The sequence below is a fragment of the Anopheles cruzii genome, chromosome 3 (genome assembly GCF_943734635.1).
Source record: "Anopheles cruzii chromosome 3, idAnoCruzAS_RS32_06, whole genome shotgun sequence".
Lineage (NCBI taxonomy): Eukaryota > Metazoa > Arthropoda > Insecta > Diptera > Culicidae > Anopheles > Anopheles cruzii.
This window is the reverse complement of record NC_069145.1, coordinates 8,040,330-8,055,094: the sequence shown is the minus strand read 5'-3', so window position 1 is coordinate 8,055,094 and position 14,765 is coordinate 8,040,330. Positions and strand designations below refer to the sequence as shown.

Genomic DNA, 14,765 nt, shown 5'->3' with positions numbered 1-14,765 from the left:
ACCAGCATCGTCATCATCATGACGAGCGCTCCCACCGAAACGAAACAGAAATGGGCGACCATTTTTCGCTGCTGCCGCAGCACCAGCATCATGCGGCACACGAACACCAGGCGACGATTATGTATTCGATGGTCACTATCGGCAAATGGAAAGCGACGATAGCGCGTCGACAGCATGCTGGTCTGGTGACCGCCATGTCGGCCATCAGCTCATCTTCTTCAGCATGAGCACGAGGAGCGCCTCCACTATGAGGTCCTTTCTTCGGCCCGGTGGTTCGACGGTCGGTTGAACGCTTTCTTAACACTTGTAATCTTCAAAGGCTTTAGTGCTTAAGTAGTGACTAAATTAGAGGGAGGGCGGCTCCATTCCGGTGACGGCGCCACCCCATCGCATATTGTGTGTGGATCGGGTCGGCTTAGGTGACGTTCCCAGCCAGCAGCCCCTCACTGTGTTCTATCATCCAATCAAACTCGAGCCGTGTCTCAGGCTACGAACCGCGCCGGGCTCTCTCTCGGGGCTCAACCCGATAAATCCTTTTGGGATCTAGCCCGGGGATCCACCGGGTGGAAGTGGAGGGGCAAGGGACCCAAGAATGGGGTTGGGGTGGGGGAGGTGGCCTCCTCCCGATGTCGCACTTCAATTCTCAAGTGGAGGAAAACACCCTAACGAGCAGCTATTGTTTCAGCACCGGGTGGATTCGCCCCGTGATCCTTCTCGGCACACAAAACGCACCCTCTCCGGTGGCGGTGGACGGCAAGGAGTGTCTTCACCTTCGTTACCCGCCGCCGTCGTCGCTATCAAAATCTCCCAACGAGGCGAACGGAGTATCACAATCGGCCCCAGCATCATCAACGCGTCTTCACGGATTCGCGGGTGTGAAGCGTTGGGAGGCGCTATCGGGTGCTCCTTTCACGCCTTTTATCCCTTGGCATTAATCTGTGTGGGTGTGTGTGTGTGTGCGAAGTGGGCTGCATAATCGTCCTATGATTCAAAGTTGGCTAGAGAAAAGAACTAAAGCTCTCTCGCCGTTGAATCCTGAACCAGGCCGAGGCAGGACGGTTCTTGGGTACGTAGATCCTGGTGTCATCAGTTTTTAGATCATATCTAGCTTCTAAGGCTATGGAAGAGAGAGCGAAATAGAAGGTTTCAGGATACTTCTCACTGTTACTCCTTCCGCAGCGTGCCAGAATGCTGTGTTGGAATGAAACAGAAAACTCTCGCTCGCCTTATCTCTCGTTTTTTATTTCTCTCTTTCTCTCTGTGGTACGAAGCGTCACCATCGCTCTCTCTCTCTCTCTCTCTCTCTTTCAATCCCATCCTTCACAACAGTGTTGTCTTGAGCGCAACGGAAGAGGTTCCACATGGCACGCAAGCGCCCCGAAAATGCCGGTCGCTGTTCTATTGCGCAAATGCGCCATGTGTGTGGTTGTGTGGTTCGAACCGATTCCCCTCCAGCACACGTCCGGGTGGGTGATGCTTTATAGTGTTCGAAGTGTTCGCTCTCACTCTCGCTACAGCCTTCGGTATGGCTTGTGATAACGCAGTACTTAAAAAAAAAAACGAAGCGAGCATAAAAAAGGGGAGCTCTGTTTGATCAGCCGGAAGCGTGTAGGAGCGAGCAAGGGACTGTTTTATAGCCGCAAGCTGATTGTGGAATGTCGCGTCGTTTTGCTGGTATCACACCACATTCTCCCACACACATCCAAAACACACACATTGGCAATCGAGTCTATCGGCGGGGGAGCTTAAACAAGTCCTTCACTTCACTGTCATTCTTACTTTCGGTCACAGGGTACTTTCGAAATATGCTACTCATCATTATGCTGCTTCAACGAAAAAATGTCGCCCAATGAGTTGTTTCAATGACACATCCCCTACAGCACCGGCAACAATTTGAATATTCAAATTGGATCGTTAGCCAGCAACGGGCAGCAAAACAACAAACGTGGGCGTGTTAAAATTGGCGTTCCATAACCGTCATCTGCACTTTCGCGTTCTGGGAGAATCTATTTCGGTTACCGGCGGTCGGTCGTGGTGGTGGTGGTGTAAAGTCAGTTGAAACGGGGCGCCCGTGTGCGTCGCGTGTCGTTTGAATGGATTTATGTTTTTATTTACGTGCGTTTTCTTTCTCTCTCTTTCTCTGTTGGTAAACATTGTTGGGTGTTTGGCGTTTTTTCGGGGGTGCCCTCGGGCAAAGGAAAAGCTTGTTTGTTGGGTGAGAATTTTCCCACTTGCCCCCTGAGTGTGGCATCCCGACACACCCGATGGTGAAAAAGACAAACAAACTATATTTAATCGTTCCGTAACCGGCTGCCGATAAAAATACTTTGTGTGTGCCGCCGCGCCCATCATCTGGCGGCCCCACGGACTGCAGGAAACTCTAAGGAAAACCTCTTTCCTTTTTTCGGTTATCTTTTATGTTTCCAACATTATTTTTAAGTCGTCCTATGTGCGGCCAGTTTTTTCGCGTGTACCCCTTGGCCTTGGAAGCTCGGGGGTTGAACAATTTATCAAGTTGGCTTCTTTGCTCCAACCAACCAATGTCCACCAAAATGGCCGCCGCCGCCGTCTCTGCTGGTTTCACTTTCCTCCCTCGGGTTCTCCAGTTTACTTCAGCCATTTGTTGTACGTTTCGGTTGTTCCTTCCGGCGGGATATGTCCGGCTGTTTTTCTTCACGGGGCCGGCTTTCCTTCGTCTCTTGCGTAACATTATTACGCCGGTGGCCGGAGGCGAGCGCAGCAGCGTAGTATATTTTCTAGGCCATCCGCCGCCGCCGCCATCACCCGAGCACATTCCACGTGAAATCGAAAGTTGGCGGTTGTGTGGTGCGGTGCCCATCATCATCATCTCGTGGCCGCCGACGGCGAATGAACGAGTAAAAACAACAATAGTAGTTACATTGCCACACACACACACGCAGACAGACTCGGAAGTAATGTGATAGCATAAGAAAAGCGCACGAGAGAAAGTGAGAGAAAGGCGAGACGAGAGCGAGTGAGTGAGTGAGCGACCCGAAGGAGAAGCATAGAAAAGCTGTTTACGATATGCTCTCGCTCTTTCTCTCTCTTTCGTGACACGCAGATCCTTCGCCACGGCATTGACAATATTAATGTTTTCTTTCTTCTTTTCACTTTGCTTTTTTCGCCCCGTTCACAGAAAGATAAGCAAGCGGCCGTCCGAGTTCAGCTTCCGGTGCGCGCGGTGGCTGTCGGCTTCCGGTGCTCTCTTCCAACAACATAGACGACCGAGAACACCCGGACCAAATAACGCTGCTCGATTGTGATCGCAGGACGACGCTTTTCCGATGGGGCGGTGTGCTAGTGTGTGTGAGAGAAGAAAAGCTTTTCCCATGCGGCCGCCGAGTGGCGGCTACCACAGGACAACTGTGACTCTCCACACGGAACTGCTGTCAGTCGTCCCCTGCCAGCCATTAGTAGTAGCATAGTGGTAGTAGTAGTACACGGTGGTGGTAGTGCTCTACTACCCGCGTCCGGGTGTGCGTTACATCACGTTGCCAATGCCGGTTTTTTGTTGTTTCTCGCGGGTGAACATTGCGAGTGTGGAGCGCCCGGATCTGTCGCGCCGTGTCCTTGCCCGGCCGGAACCACCCGCGGTGCCGTGTTTGCGTGTGGTAGTGCGAAGGGCGATTTGTTTACACTGTTGTAGCACTCTGCAGGGCGGCTCTGTGAATGGGAGGGAGGCGCGCCCCGCTTCCGTGCTCCATTTGCACATAAATATTCATTTGCATAATATTCCCTCGGTTTTCAGCATCGTGACGTGCGTGATTGTGTGTATGAGTGTGATAAAATTGGTGAATCGTGAGATGAAGCGTGCTTCGTCGTGAGGTGCAGAAAATTGGAAAGCACCAAAGCAGCGGCGCTCGTTTGACGGTTGCTGCTGCGGTGTTGCCGCACATCGCAATATATGTTAGTAGGCTCTGCCGTCAAAACGCGTCATCTTCGCCAGCTAGGTTGGCCGTGAATTTTGTCAGTTTTCCATTCTGGTGTGTTCGTGTGTGGAACTCTGTGTCTGGCGTAAATGCGGCCGGTCCGCAGCGTGCCCCAAAGCAGCTTCTGAGAGCTCAGCTCATCAGCATCATTCAGGGGCAACATCGACAGACAGCAGAACATACTCCTAGCCGTCGCATTTCGTCGGTCGACCAACGAGAGAGAGAGGAAGCAGAAGAGGGAAGCGATCCGCGTGTGCAGGACCGCGGCAAAAGCAAAAAGCAGAAGAAGCAAAAATGATGAATCCGAACCATTCCGGGGCATCGCGGAGGCCGTACTCTCGCGGAGCCGTCCCCAGAAATCGGTCCCGGATGCCGTTTTCGCCGCATCCGCACCACTCGAACCGGAACCACGGTGGCCACAACCAGCCGTGGTACAGCAACAAGGACATGGAGAACAGCTTTAATTACGGGTAAGCGGGTCGGTTGTCCAAAATGTGTCCAACCCCGGGAAAGCCGAGCGGGCACTCTTCCCGGGGGCAGGAGGTGTGGTCTCATCTTGTAGAAGCCGGCGCACCGAAACGAAACAACTGCCCCCAAGGCCCCCAACACGGACCCTGAGTTGTGGACTTTCGTGCGCTTTTTGTGGGTAACGATTGCATACAGAGGAAGGAACACCCATCAACCCCCCGGAATACACATTCTTGATTAATGCTCCAGAAGAAGTCGTGAAAGGTTTAACACGCACACACACACTCACGCACACACGTAGGCGGTGGTCACCAAGGAAACGGTATCGGGTTTGTTGTTGCACCAAAGTTAGCTTCCCACCTCGGGTTTCGACATTCAGTCCGGGCCGCCGACTTCTGCGTGGGGAACGGAGTAGGAATGTGCAATGTGGCTCCTTCGATCAAACTCCTTCGGTTGGTGCATGTTTTGTGGGTGTGTCAGACACACCACAATGTTGTTTTTTGTTGTGTTCTTCCGTAAGATGTCACATTTGTTGCTCCAAAAGTTGCGAATTGCATTCTTTTCATCGTTGATTGCATCATTTCGTGCTTTACGCTTTTCTTTCTACACGAATGGTTTCGATAAACGAAAACGAATGTGATCTCGATGCTGGATCATCAAAATAACCTCATGTTCAATTTATTGGTAACATGCCGACTATAATAATTTTTTTAATTAACTATCGGGATCGAACACCTTTGTTATTGGTTTCTGAAAAAACAGGCAGATAAAACAACACAATAGTAAATACAAGTAAAGAATTATTACGCAATGGTACAAAATATGTTTTAAAGGTTTTTTTTCATGTTTATAGCATCTCGTTCGATTGCTTGCCACTTCGTGCTAAGTGCTGTTCATGAATATATGAGTACATTCTCTATTGTGTATTCTCTATATTCTCTATCTGTTGTGTCATTTTGAAAGCATAAACTAATATTCGAAACCGCAAAAAGAGCATGGTCCCAGTTTTTCGCTGTTATTTTCAATGCAAATTTTCATTCCACCGCTCCTATTGCACCCTGAGTGGTATCGCCAGCATTTATCTAAATTAAACAAACATTCACCACCAACCATTCAACATCAGCCCGGGAATGTGTGACCTTTGGCTGGAGCAACCTCCGATACCGTTTCCGGGCTTGTGGGACATTTACAATCGACTCAAAACCAACCGGCTCGGCGGGGTTTAGCTATGTGTAAGTTTGCTCCTTTTCCGTTTGGTGTGCGGTTGTGTGTATTTGAATCGATTGCACATGCACTTGCTAAAACTCGCATAACGCATAGCTGGTGACCACCAAGGGATGATCAAATCAAGCAGAGGGACGGTAAAAGTGTATAATCAAAAAAACCAACTCTTCACACCACCTGCAACTGTGTCCTCCCCCGCCGCCGCCGCTGTACCCGTCATTGCGTTTTTGGTGAAGGAACCCAAATTCGAGCAACAAACAACAAACTTCCCTCCAAAAAAAAAAGCCAAAGCCAAACCCAAAACTGTACCGACCGCTAACTACCTTTTACTGCTACTACTGCAACGTGTAGTGTTAAGGTTTTACTTACTCACTGTAATCTGCTGCTAGTTTTTCTTGAAAGTGATGGTTGTATCTTGGTATTGTGAATTGTACTTTTATCGGCATCATCTGCTGCTGTTTTTCTACGTTTCGTTTCGATTTACCCTCTTTTGGTTCGAATTTATGTCTTAAGTTTGTACGTTTGTTATGTTTTTTTTTTGGAAAGGGGCGAACACTAATTTAACTAAGCTAGGGTATAAAGGCTATCAACTTTGTCTTTACTAAGAAGCACCTGATAGGAGTTGTTGTTTGCACATAAACGTTCCAAAAGCGCGTCGTGTGTCTAATGAGCGTAATTAAGACGGCCGTTTCATGAACAGAGTTTACATTCAATCAAGCACCGCAGGGGCTGAGCTTACATGCCGAAATTTTTATTGATGTATCATATTAAAAATTGTTTCCTGTATCATTGTCACATCTTATGTTAGTTTGTTATATTATTTTTATTTTCTAGAAGAGTCTTTTGAACAAGTGATAGTTTGTTGCTGTTTGTTCTCAATAAGGTTCACAATTGCAGTATTTTTTGGCCGATTTTATTTTTCAAAATTGCTAAGATTAACAGTTTGTCTTGAACAGTTTCGCGGGTACTCTGTGCGTTACTTTTATTATTATTTACTCTCTATTCTGTTTCCCTCTTTTATTGCTCACTATTTGCCATCTATTCACCGTATGCGAAGCATCATTCTGTCCAAGTACAACGCAGCACGCGCAGTTTCAGTTGATATTTGTTTAGTGAATGACCGATCTTTCTGTCGCAGAGCAATGCGCCCAAGTTCTTCTTCCCTATGATTTGTGTTGTTTTAGTTGGAACAAGGATATTTCGGTAGCTTTCACTTGGCTGAATGAATGGAATGTGTTAGTGTCATATGTTCGGATGGAATTCAAAGTGTTTTTAGCAAGCATACTTTTTTTTCTAAACCTAACACACGGCTGATCACGGCAGAGCTTCGTTCGGGCATCCGCATAGCTGTATAGTTAGAACAGTTTGACAGCTCGATTCCTCTACCAGCAACACTAACCTCCATCACCACCTTCCCCCGGAAGAAGGGTTTTCCCCTCGGATATCTGTGTACCGTTGCCGATATTGTTTGATTCTTCGTACATTTTATTTCGTTCCCTAACTGTTGCAGCAAGTATACTTCCCAAGCAATGTATGGATATTGTGGTTGAAGAGAGTGCCATTTGTGATATAAACCCGTTGTCTGTTGCACATTATCGCTAGCGGCTTTAGTTATTGTTTTTAGTCTGTATGATGGAGCCGGAATGATCAAGGAAAATAATACCATTAATAAAAATAATCTTACATTATCTATTCCACTGGTTTTCTCTTTGCCATACTCTCATGATAACATAGCGATTGGTATTTGTTGTGCTCGTATGTTTCACTTTTAGCATATCAGTTTGGTTTATTGTTTCATGCTGCTTCCACTCCTAGCGGGTAGCCTGGGTTTTTGTTGGAACACGCTCACAAACAGGAGGCAGTTCAGTCTTTACTTTGTTCCCTTTTTTTGCGACTTAATTGGAACAATTTTCTTACCGATAATAGTTAGTGCACCATGGTAAGTGTGTTGACTGGATTTCTAACCCCGAGCAGAGTTGGTATAATTTCTTAATAATAATGAACAAATAACAATGCTATGGGTTTTCAGTTTATTATTATTGGTCGTGCCAAATTCAGTTAGTATATTTGAATGTCCCATTTAACTGTGATTGAATCGAAAGCGCCCACAATATAAAGTCTTAAAGGCTGTCTAGCTTTTGGTGCTAGTTAACTTTACTCTGTTGCATTACCTGTTGTCATCTTCATTCGTTGTTAATTGTCAAACGTGAATGCCCCAAACGTAGAGAGAAAGTTGAGCAAACCTAACTGCCAAACAACAATCAATGTGTGTGTGTTCGCTCCCGTTATGAAACACTAAACCAGCAAGACAAGCCAGCAAACGTGAAACAGAACCAAACAAGAATGCGAAAGAGTAGAGCCGAACCGGTACGAACAACGAGCCCGGTTTATGTTGTCCTTCCATTTGGTTGACATCTTTCTGTCTTTCTCTCTCTCACACACACATTCCTTGTCATGTGCAAGCGATTTCATGTATTTTTATATCACAAATAGCTTTTTTTTGATTAATACCTTTACCGATCTGACCGAGCGTTTCCGTTGTGCCTCCAGTTCGATAACAGTTTCTCTTCTACATTGTAGAGCAGTGCCAGATGTACTTACTTATCGTTACCTTTTTCGTAAATATACTCTCTAATTATATAAATATACATATATAAATACGACCAACTACACCTAAGCTTACCGTAATCGTAACTGTAAATTGTTTCATTTTAATTAATACATAATTGTTTTTGATTTTTTCTTCCGCATGCTTTTTGTCCTTTGTGGTAAACTTATTGCAATATCAACCAAACTGAACCGAACCGTACTCTGAAATGAACCTCTAACAAACTGGTATACAACCGCTGTCCTCACCACCACCACCACCATCACAACACGTCCTCTGCCAACGTGGTAAACACGCAACAAAACCAAACGCGGACCAAACAACTCTAATAAACACACACACATGCGTGCGCGCGCGCACAATTGAATGCAATTGTACAATGCATCGTATCATGTCGATCATCACCTTTCACCTGCTATGAATCCCACAACGGTCACGACACCACCCTCCTCATTCCTTCTGTACCTGTTCCTGGTTGTGTGTGATCCTGCTACTCGTCACTTACCTACCTACCTGCCTACCTATGGCCAATTGTTTCTCTTGCTATTGTCACTTACTGTACCACCACCGCCTGTGTTTGCTCTCTTAACGCCTATACGCCGTCTACGCAATGCCACTCTCATTACGTACATTTAAACGTACATACGCCTTCCTCACACACCTGCACACATACACACACTCGCAACATTGTGAAAAAATGGTACCACTCGTATCACTACTACTACTACTGCTACTGCGACTACTACGATCACTACTACTACTACTACTTGCCTACTACTGCCTCCACTAATCTCGATCCCGAACGCAACACAACCGCGCAGTGACAATAACGGAAGTAGCCCCAAAGAGTCCTTCACCTACTCACCCAAGTCCCCACCGGTGCAGTTGCATTCCCCTCCCCTAACGAGTCGTCCAGCAGCGGCCATCCTAGTGCCTTACGGTGCTACTGATGACGGTAGTATTAATAATAGATCTCAACAAATTCTTAGAGCCGGCCCGAGCCACATTGACCGGCACCGGATCAATATGGGCATGCAGGAGCGTAACCGGCACACGATGAGCAGCTCCTCGATCGATCGCCATTCGGTAAGTGATCCCGCCCCCACCCCCACTGATCGGTCTTTTCTTCTATATAAAAGGCGTTGTTTCTATGATCTCATATTCATTGAGCAAAAGATCCCACAAAAATGCAAAATTGGAATTGGTTTATCGAAAATATCAGATTAAATTAAACAGTTCATTATTAAATGATTAAATAGTCAATCATTCAGGCTCCAATGCGAACAAACAGTATGCGTTGTGTTTTATTCGGTGTTCGGTAAACGATGGCAAATCGAAGAGCCCATTGATCGAAATGCATGGTAAAACGGTCAGTACAATCTCATCTGCTGTGCAAGCCCAACAGCCAGACATCGCATCAAATGGCCGAACGTTGATTAACTGAAGTTAAAAATATTTTTTGCTAAACAAAATAAGGTACGATGTTCCTTTTATTCGTGCGCCGTGTGGATGTCATCGCGTTTTCCCTCGGTGATCCGTCGACAACCGAACATTTCCGTCGCAGTCGTTTCAGTTCATACTCTGAACGAAAAAATCATGAAAAGTTTATCTAATAATTTAATGTTAAATCACTCCAAAGCCAAATCAGTTGAACTTTTGCTTCTCAAACGAATTCCAAAAAGGGGCAGAGTTCTGAGCCATTTTTAGAACGCGCTTAGTTTGTTGAATTAAACTGTTTTTCTTCCCCTCCACAAACCGGAACTAATCCCAAGTGCAATTCTTTTCACACTCCGTAGGGTCATTTCGAGGGTCCGTCGAATTCGTCGCGCGGTTCGGAGTTACACGTCGACACCCGGTCCATGCTGTCGATTGACTCGCTGCGTAACAGCCGCGACAACAATCGGGACCGGATCAGTCCGCACTATCATCCGGGCGGAAGCAACGGTGGTGGCCACGGGCCGAACGGGCATATGTCCTCCGGTGGAAGCAACGCTGCCGGCGGTAGTGGCGGCAGCGGAATCGGTGGGGGCAGTGGAAGCAACCAAACGGCCTCGCCATCGGCCTACTGCCCGGGAGACGGTGGTCCCATGGGCAATAATGGTGGCATGAAGTCGGACAGTCCGTCGCGCAAAAGACGCCGAGTTTCGTCACGGTTGCCGAGCCAATCGCCACCCGCCATCTGGGAACACCGTCGCTCACCGCGGAACGGTGGTGGTGGTGGCGGTGTTGCCGGCGGAAGTGGCATGATGATGCACTTGGGTAGCGGCGCCAATGGCAATGGGGTCGGATCGAACGTACATCACGCAATGAATGGGCATCACAATCTTGCCATGCAGCAGCCACAAACAGTGCAAAGCTCTCAGCAGCAACAGCAACAGCAGCAGCAGCAGCAACAGCAGCAGTTGCAGTTGCAACAACAGCAACAGCTGCTTCACCGCGAACAGCACCACCATCATCCGCCGCCCCATCATCATCACCATCAGCAGCAGCAGCAACAACAGCAGCAGCAGCAACAGCAACAACAACATCACCATCCGATGCATCCGAGTACCGCCGGAAGTGGTCTGGCGGCAGCGGTTATGTCGCAGCTGCAGTCCCATCTGCACCCGGGCCAGGGCAGTCCACCGATACGGCGTCCGCGCTACCATCGCGACCAGCACCCACAGCAGCAGCAACAGCAAGCTCCGCCGCCGCCAGTGCCACAGCAGCAGCAGCAGCGTCAGTGGGAGTCGTTGACGCAAGTTTTCCAGCAACCATCGCCGGCGGCTCAGGCGCAGCACCCGCATGCGGCCTCCTCGCTGATGGTCGACATCAACCAGGTGCCGGTCAGCTTGCCACTCGGACATCACCACGAGCCACTGTGGACGTACTCGGCCGGACCGCACATCTCCATCTGCTCCGGTCATCCGGCCGCACCGCATCTGCCGCCGTGTCAGGTTGGTAGCGCTTCCTAAAGCTGAATGCCGCACGATTTGTGGTCAAACCTGTAACTGACTCGTGCCTTTTGTTTTAGGTCCATGGCGTCTATTCGCAGCCCTTCGCCCAAACATGCAGCATCGGTGGCCACTTCGGTGGGTTCGCGTCCACAGCCGGCCCGGCATTGGCCGTGCCACATCCGCAGCCCCATCAGGCGCACTATCCGCACCCGCATCCGCATCTAGCCCAGCAGGTACGTATCGTGCTGGCCCGGGTGCCAATCTGCAACGGTTTTGCACATTTGTAAACACGGTTCCCCTCTGCCACGGTCTTTCAGCGTACCGATGGGCTGGCACTGGACGGGTTGGAGCATGCCGGAGCGTCCCCGCTGCACATGTCGCCGCTGACGACGCACGCACATCTGCACTCAACACCCCAGATGACGCAGCTGACCGCGGCGGCGCAACCGATCTATATCTCCACCGAGGTAAGTGCCGTGGGCACCGAGGTGCCGGTACCGCGCACGGCTGGTGCGGCGGCTCCCGGAACACTGATCCCACTGATCGCGAACGTCCTGCAGGGTCGCAGCAGCCAATTCGAGCTACTGCACCGAACGGCTCGCCGGGCGATCAGTGCCCCGCGGCGCAACTTTGCCCGGTTCCACTGGCCGGCACCGCCTCCGCCGCCGCCGCCACCTCCGCCGCCAGCCCATCATCATCACCATCATCACCATCACCATCCGGCGACCCATCGGTCGCCACCGGCCCTGCAACATCAGACGCTCGGCCCACAGCCGGCCCATGTTACTCTGTCCGCGACCACGTCCGCCTACTCGGGCATCTTACTCAACTTCCTGTAAGTAGTCTCTGCTGACGGTGGAGAAGAGGTCGGCAACAACACCGGGTCCGCGCGCAACGCATCCCCTTTAAAGTTTCTTTATTGTTGAAAGCGTCACTTCGATTTAATACCCAAGGGGGTCATGCGTACCGCCGTTGCGTTGTTGCCCACACCTTAACGCCCGTTAAAACGGGGTGTGCGAGAGACAGAGAGACCTCCACTAACAAACCCTAGACCCGTGCGGTGCCCTTTCAGAGCAATGTTCCCGCTGTCCACCTACGGTCCACCGGATCTGAATTCGCCCGACTCGAACGAAACGGAGAACTACGAAGCACTCCTCAGCCTGGCCGAACGGCTCGGCGAGGCGAAGCCGCGCGGTCTTGCCCGGCCCGAGATTGATCAGCTGCCGAGCTACAAGTTCAATGCAGAAACTCACACCGGTAAGTTTGTTGGTACTGACTGGTACTGACTGACCCTACGGTGCTCGTGATGACTGGTAACGTGTCGTTCTTGTGTCCTCTTCAGGCGATCAAACATCGTGCGTGGTGTGCATGTGCGACTTCGAAGCACGGCAAATCTTGCGTGTGCTGCCGTGTTCGCACGAATTCCACGCCAAGTGCGTCGATAAATGGCTGCGGGTAAGTAGTATTTCAGTTTTTTTCAAAGGCATTTCAATGTTTTCGTCCGTTGACGATGTTTTCCGTATACAACTGTTTGGTGCATTCGCGAGTGGATGCGTCTCGTCATTTCGATCTACTACGAGCCGAACCTGCTCTATCGCGCAGGGACACGAAATCTGCATTATACATTGCCCACTACTTTCCTCTTTGCAGTCCAATCGTACGTGTCCAATTTGCCGAGGCAATGCTTCCGAATACTTTGAAAGCAGCGAGGAGCAGTAAAAAGCTTAAACTCCACAGTGAGCAACAGCTGCGATTTGTCTGCAAATATCTTACCCGTCGGTCGTCGCCTTGCTCTCCACCGGTCAAACTCTCACTGTATCAACGAAGGATTGTCTAGATTTGAACGCTACTTGTCATATTGTACAGCTTTCTGCACTAGTAGGGTCAACTGAAAATATGGCCCACCAGGATAGGAGTCTACAACAAGGAGGTTCTTACATTACTTCATTCTAGCTTGCTCTTCGTTCTCCGTACGGACAATTAAATTCAACGTCTCATTAGCAACGCAAATAGAAATGCATCATTTACAACTAAAAAACCTATTGTTGCCTAAAATCTGGCCAATAATACCATACTTACATTGCATGCGTCCCATAGTGTTTCAGTTACAACATTACTCTTAATTGAAAAGTCCTAGTTGGACGAAGCTAATGAAGGTCAGAGGACGTTGCGAATGTTGCAAGTACACTTCATTTACTTCATTTGCTTCACACTAATCCCAAAACGCATAAGCTTATGCCTGAAAAGGCTACAGATAAACGTTGTTCCCTACACTGTCCAGTATCATCCTCCGGTAATGGTGGAAAGATAGTTGATACCCTGCAGCTGCCTGCGCCTAATGAGGACCTATCCGCCATGAATGTTGTGTACCTCTTCCGAGGGTAGTTGCAGTCTCAAATCTGTGATTCAAATAATTATTTTTTCTCCGGCTATAAGTGGTTGTGATGGTGTTTATTCTAGATGTGAAAAGAATGAACCTTCGTGCTCACACAGCCACAAAGGAAAAAAACAAACATACACGGAATTAACACAGTTGAAAAACCAAAAAGCAAAATCAGAGAAAACCACCAACAAACACGATAGAACAAAGGTAAAAAAAAGTATAGTAAACGAATAGTTAGTAGTATCGCAAAGCCACCCAAGAGCAATAATTTGAAAACAACAAACACAGTAACCAGCTCAGTCTACGTTTACACGAATGATATCATAGACTATAAAGAAAAATAGGGGAGAAAAACACTGCTTAGAATAACGAAGAGAAAACCAAGGATATAATGAAGCGCTCTTTTCCATTTTGACGCTTCCAGTTAGTAGTAATTCGCATATGAGTCACCCCATTTCAAGTGGAAAGTAGCCTACCAAGTTACATTTACAACTGCTTTATGGGTTTTGTGGTAACTTTTTTGACATGTGGCTCCTGCCCACCACCTGTGTGATTCTGTATCTCTATTTCTATCTTCTGCATTGTCAATGGGTCCGCATGAAACATTGTTTTAATATTGTCTTGTTGCAAAGTGTTCGAAATGCTCATGACAAAGTGCACGTAGGTTGGTTGCTTTAGTTGGTTTGGTTTATTATTGCATTATTGTCGTGGATATAGTAAACTAACCCCGCCTTGTTGTTTTTGAACTCGCGATCATTGCAACGCATTGCCATCTGGTTATCGGCGGGCGTTGAATGTATCAATGGGAAAATGGGTCATGCTACAGACACGTATCGTATCGGAATCACTTTGTTGTTGGGTTTTTCTTATAACTTTGTCGTCGATGGATGTTCCATTTCTCGAACGTTTCAAATTGTATTATGTATGTTGTCTATATTTTTCTATTGCGTTACTTGTTCTTCTTGTTAACATGTGGTTGTTGCAGTTTCTTTTCCTTTCATTATGCACATTTTTACGTCAAGTGCAGTTTTTTTTTATTTTCTGCGGCTCATTGCTTTTAGCTCAAATTTTAACGTATACTTTTGAAGCAATTAGCGTGAAGGAAAGCTGCTTATGTTCTAGCATTTTATTACTGTAATGTGTCCTACTATCTTCGATTTGATCGAATATTTCTATGACTAACTCAATATCTATAG

At 48.0% G+C, this 14,765-nt stretch overlaps 1 protein-coding gene across 1 annotated transcript; it reads left to right on the top strand.

Annotated features, from left to right (window-relative positions):
• The first annotated feature begins 4,244 nt into the window (after positions 1 to 4,244).
• On the top strand, positions 4,245 to 12,921 carry LOC128273787 (ataxin-2 homolog). Its single transcript, XM_053011826.1, has 8 exons — positions 4,245 to 4,420; positions 9,072 to 9,336; positions 10,047 to 11,186; positions 11,264 to 11,419; positions 11,504 to 12,021; positions 12,238 to 12,443; positions 12,529 to 12,641; positions 12,837 to 12,921. Exons 1-8 carry the CDS (start codon positions 4,245 to 4,247, stop codon positions 12,903 to 12,905), a joined length of 2,643 nt encoding a protein of 880 aa, XP_052867786.1. The 3' UTR covers positions 12,906 to 12,921.
• Positions 12,922 to 14,765: the final 1,844 nt, after the last annotated feature.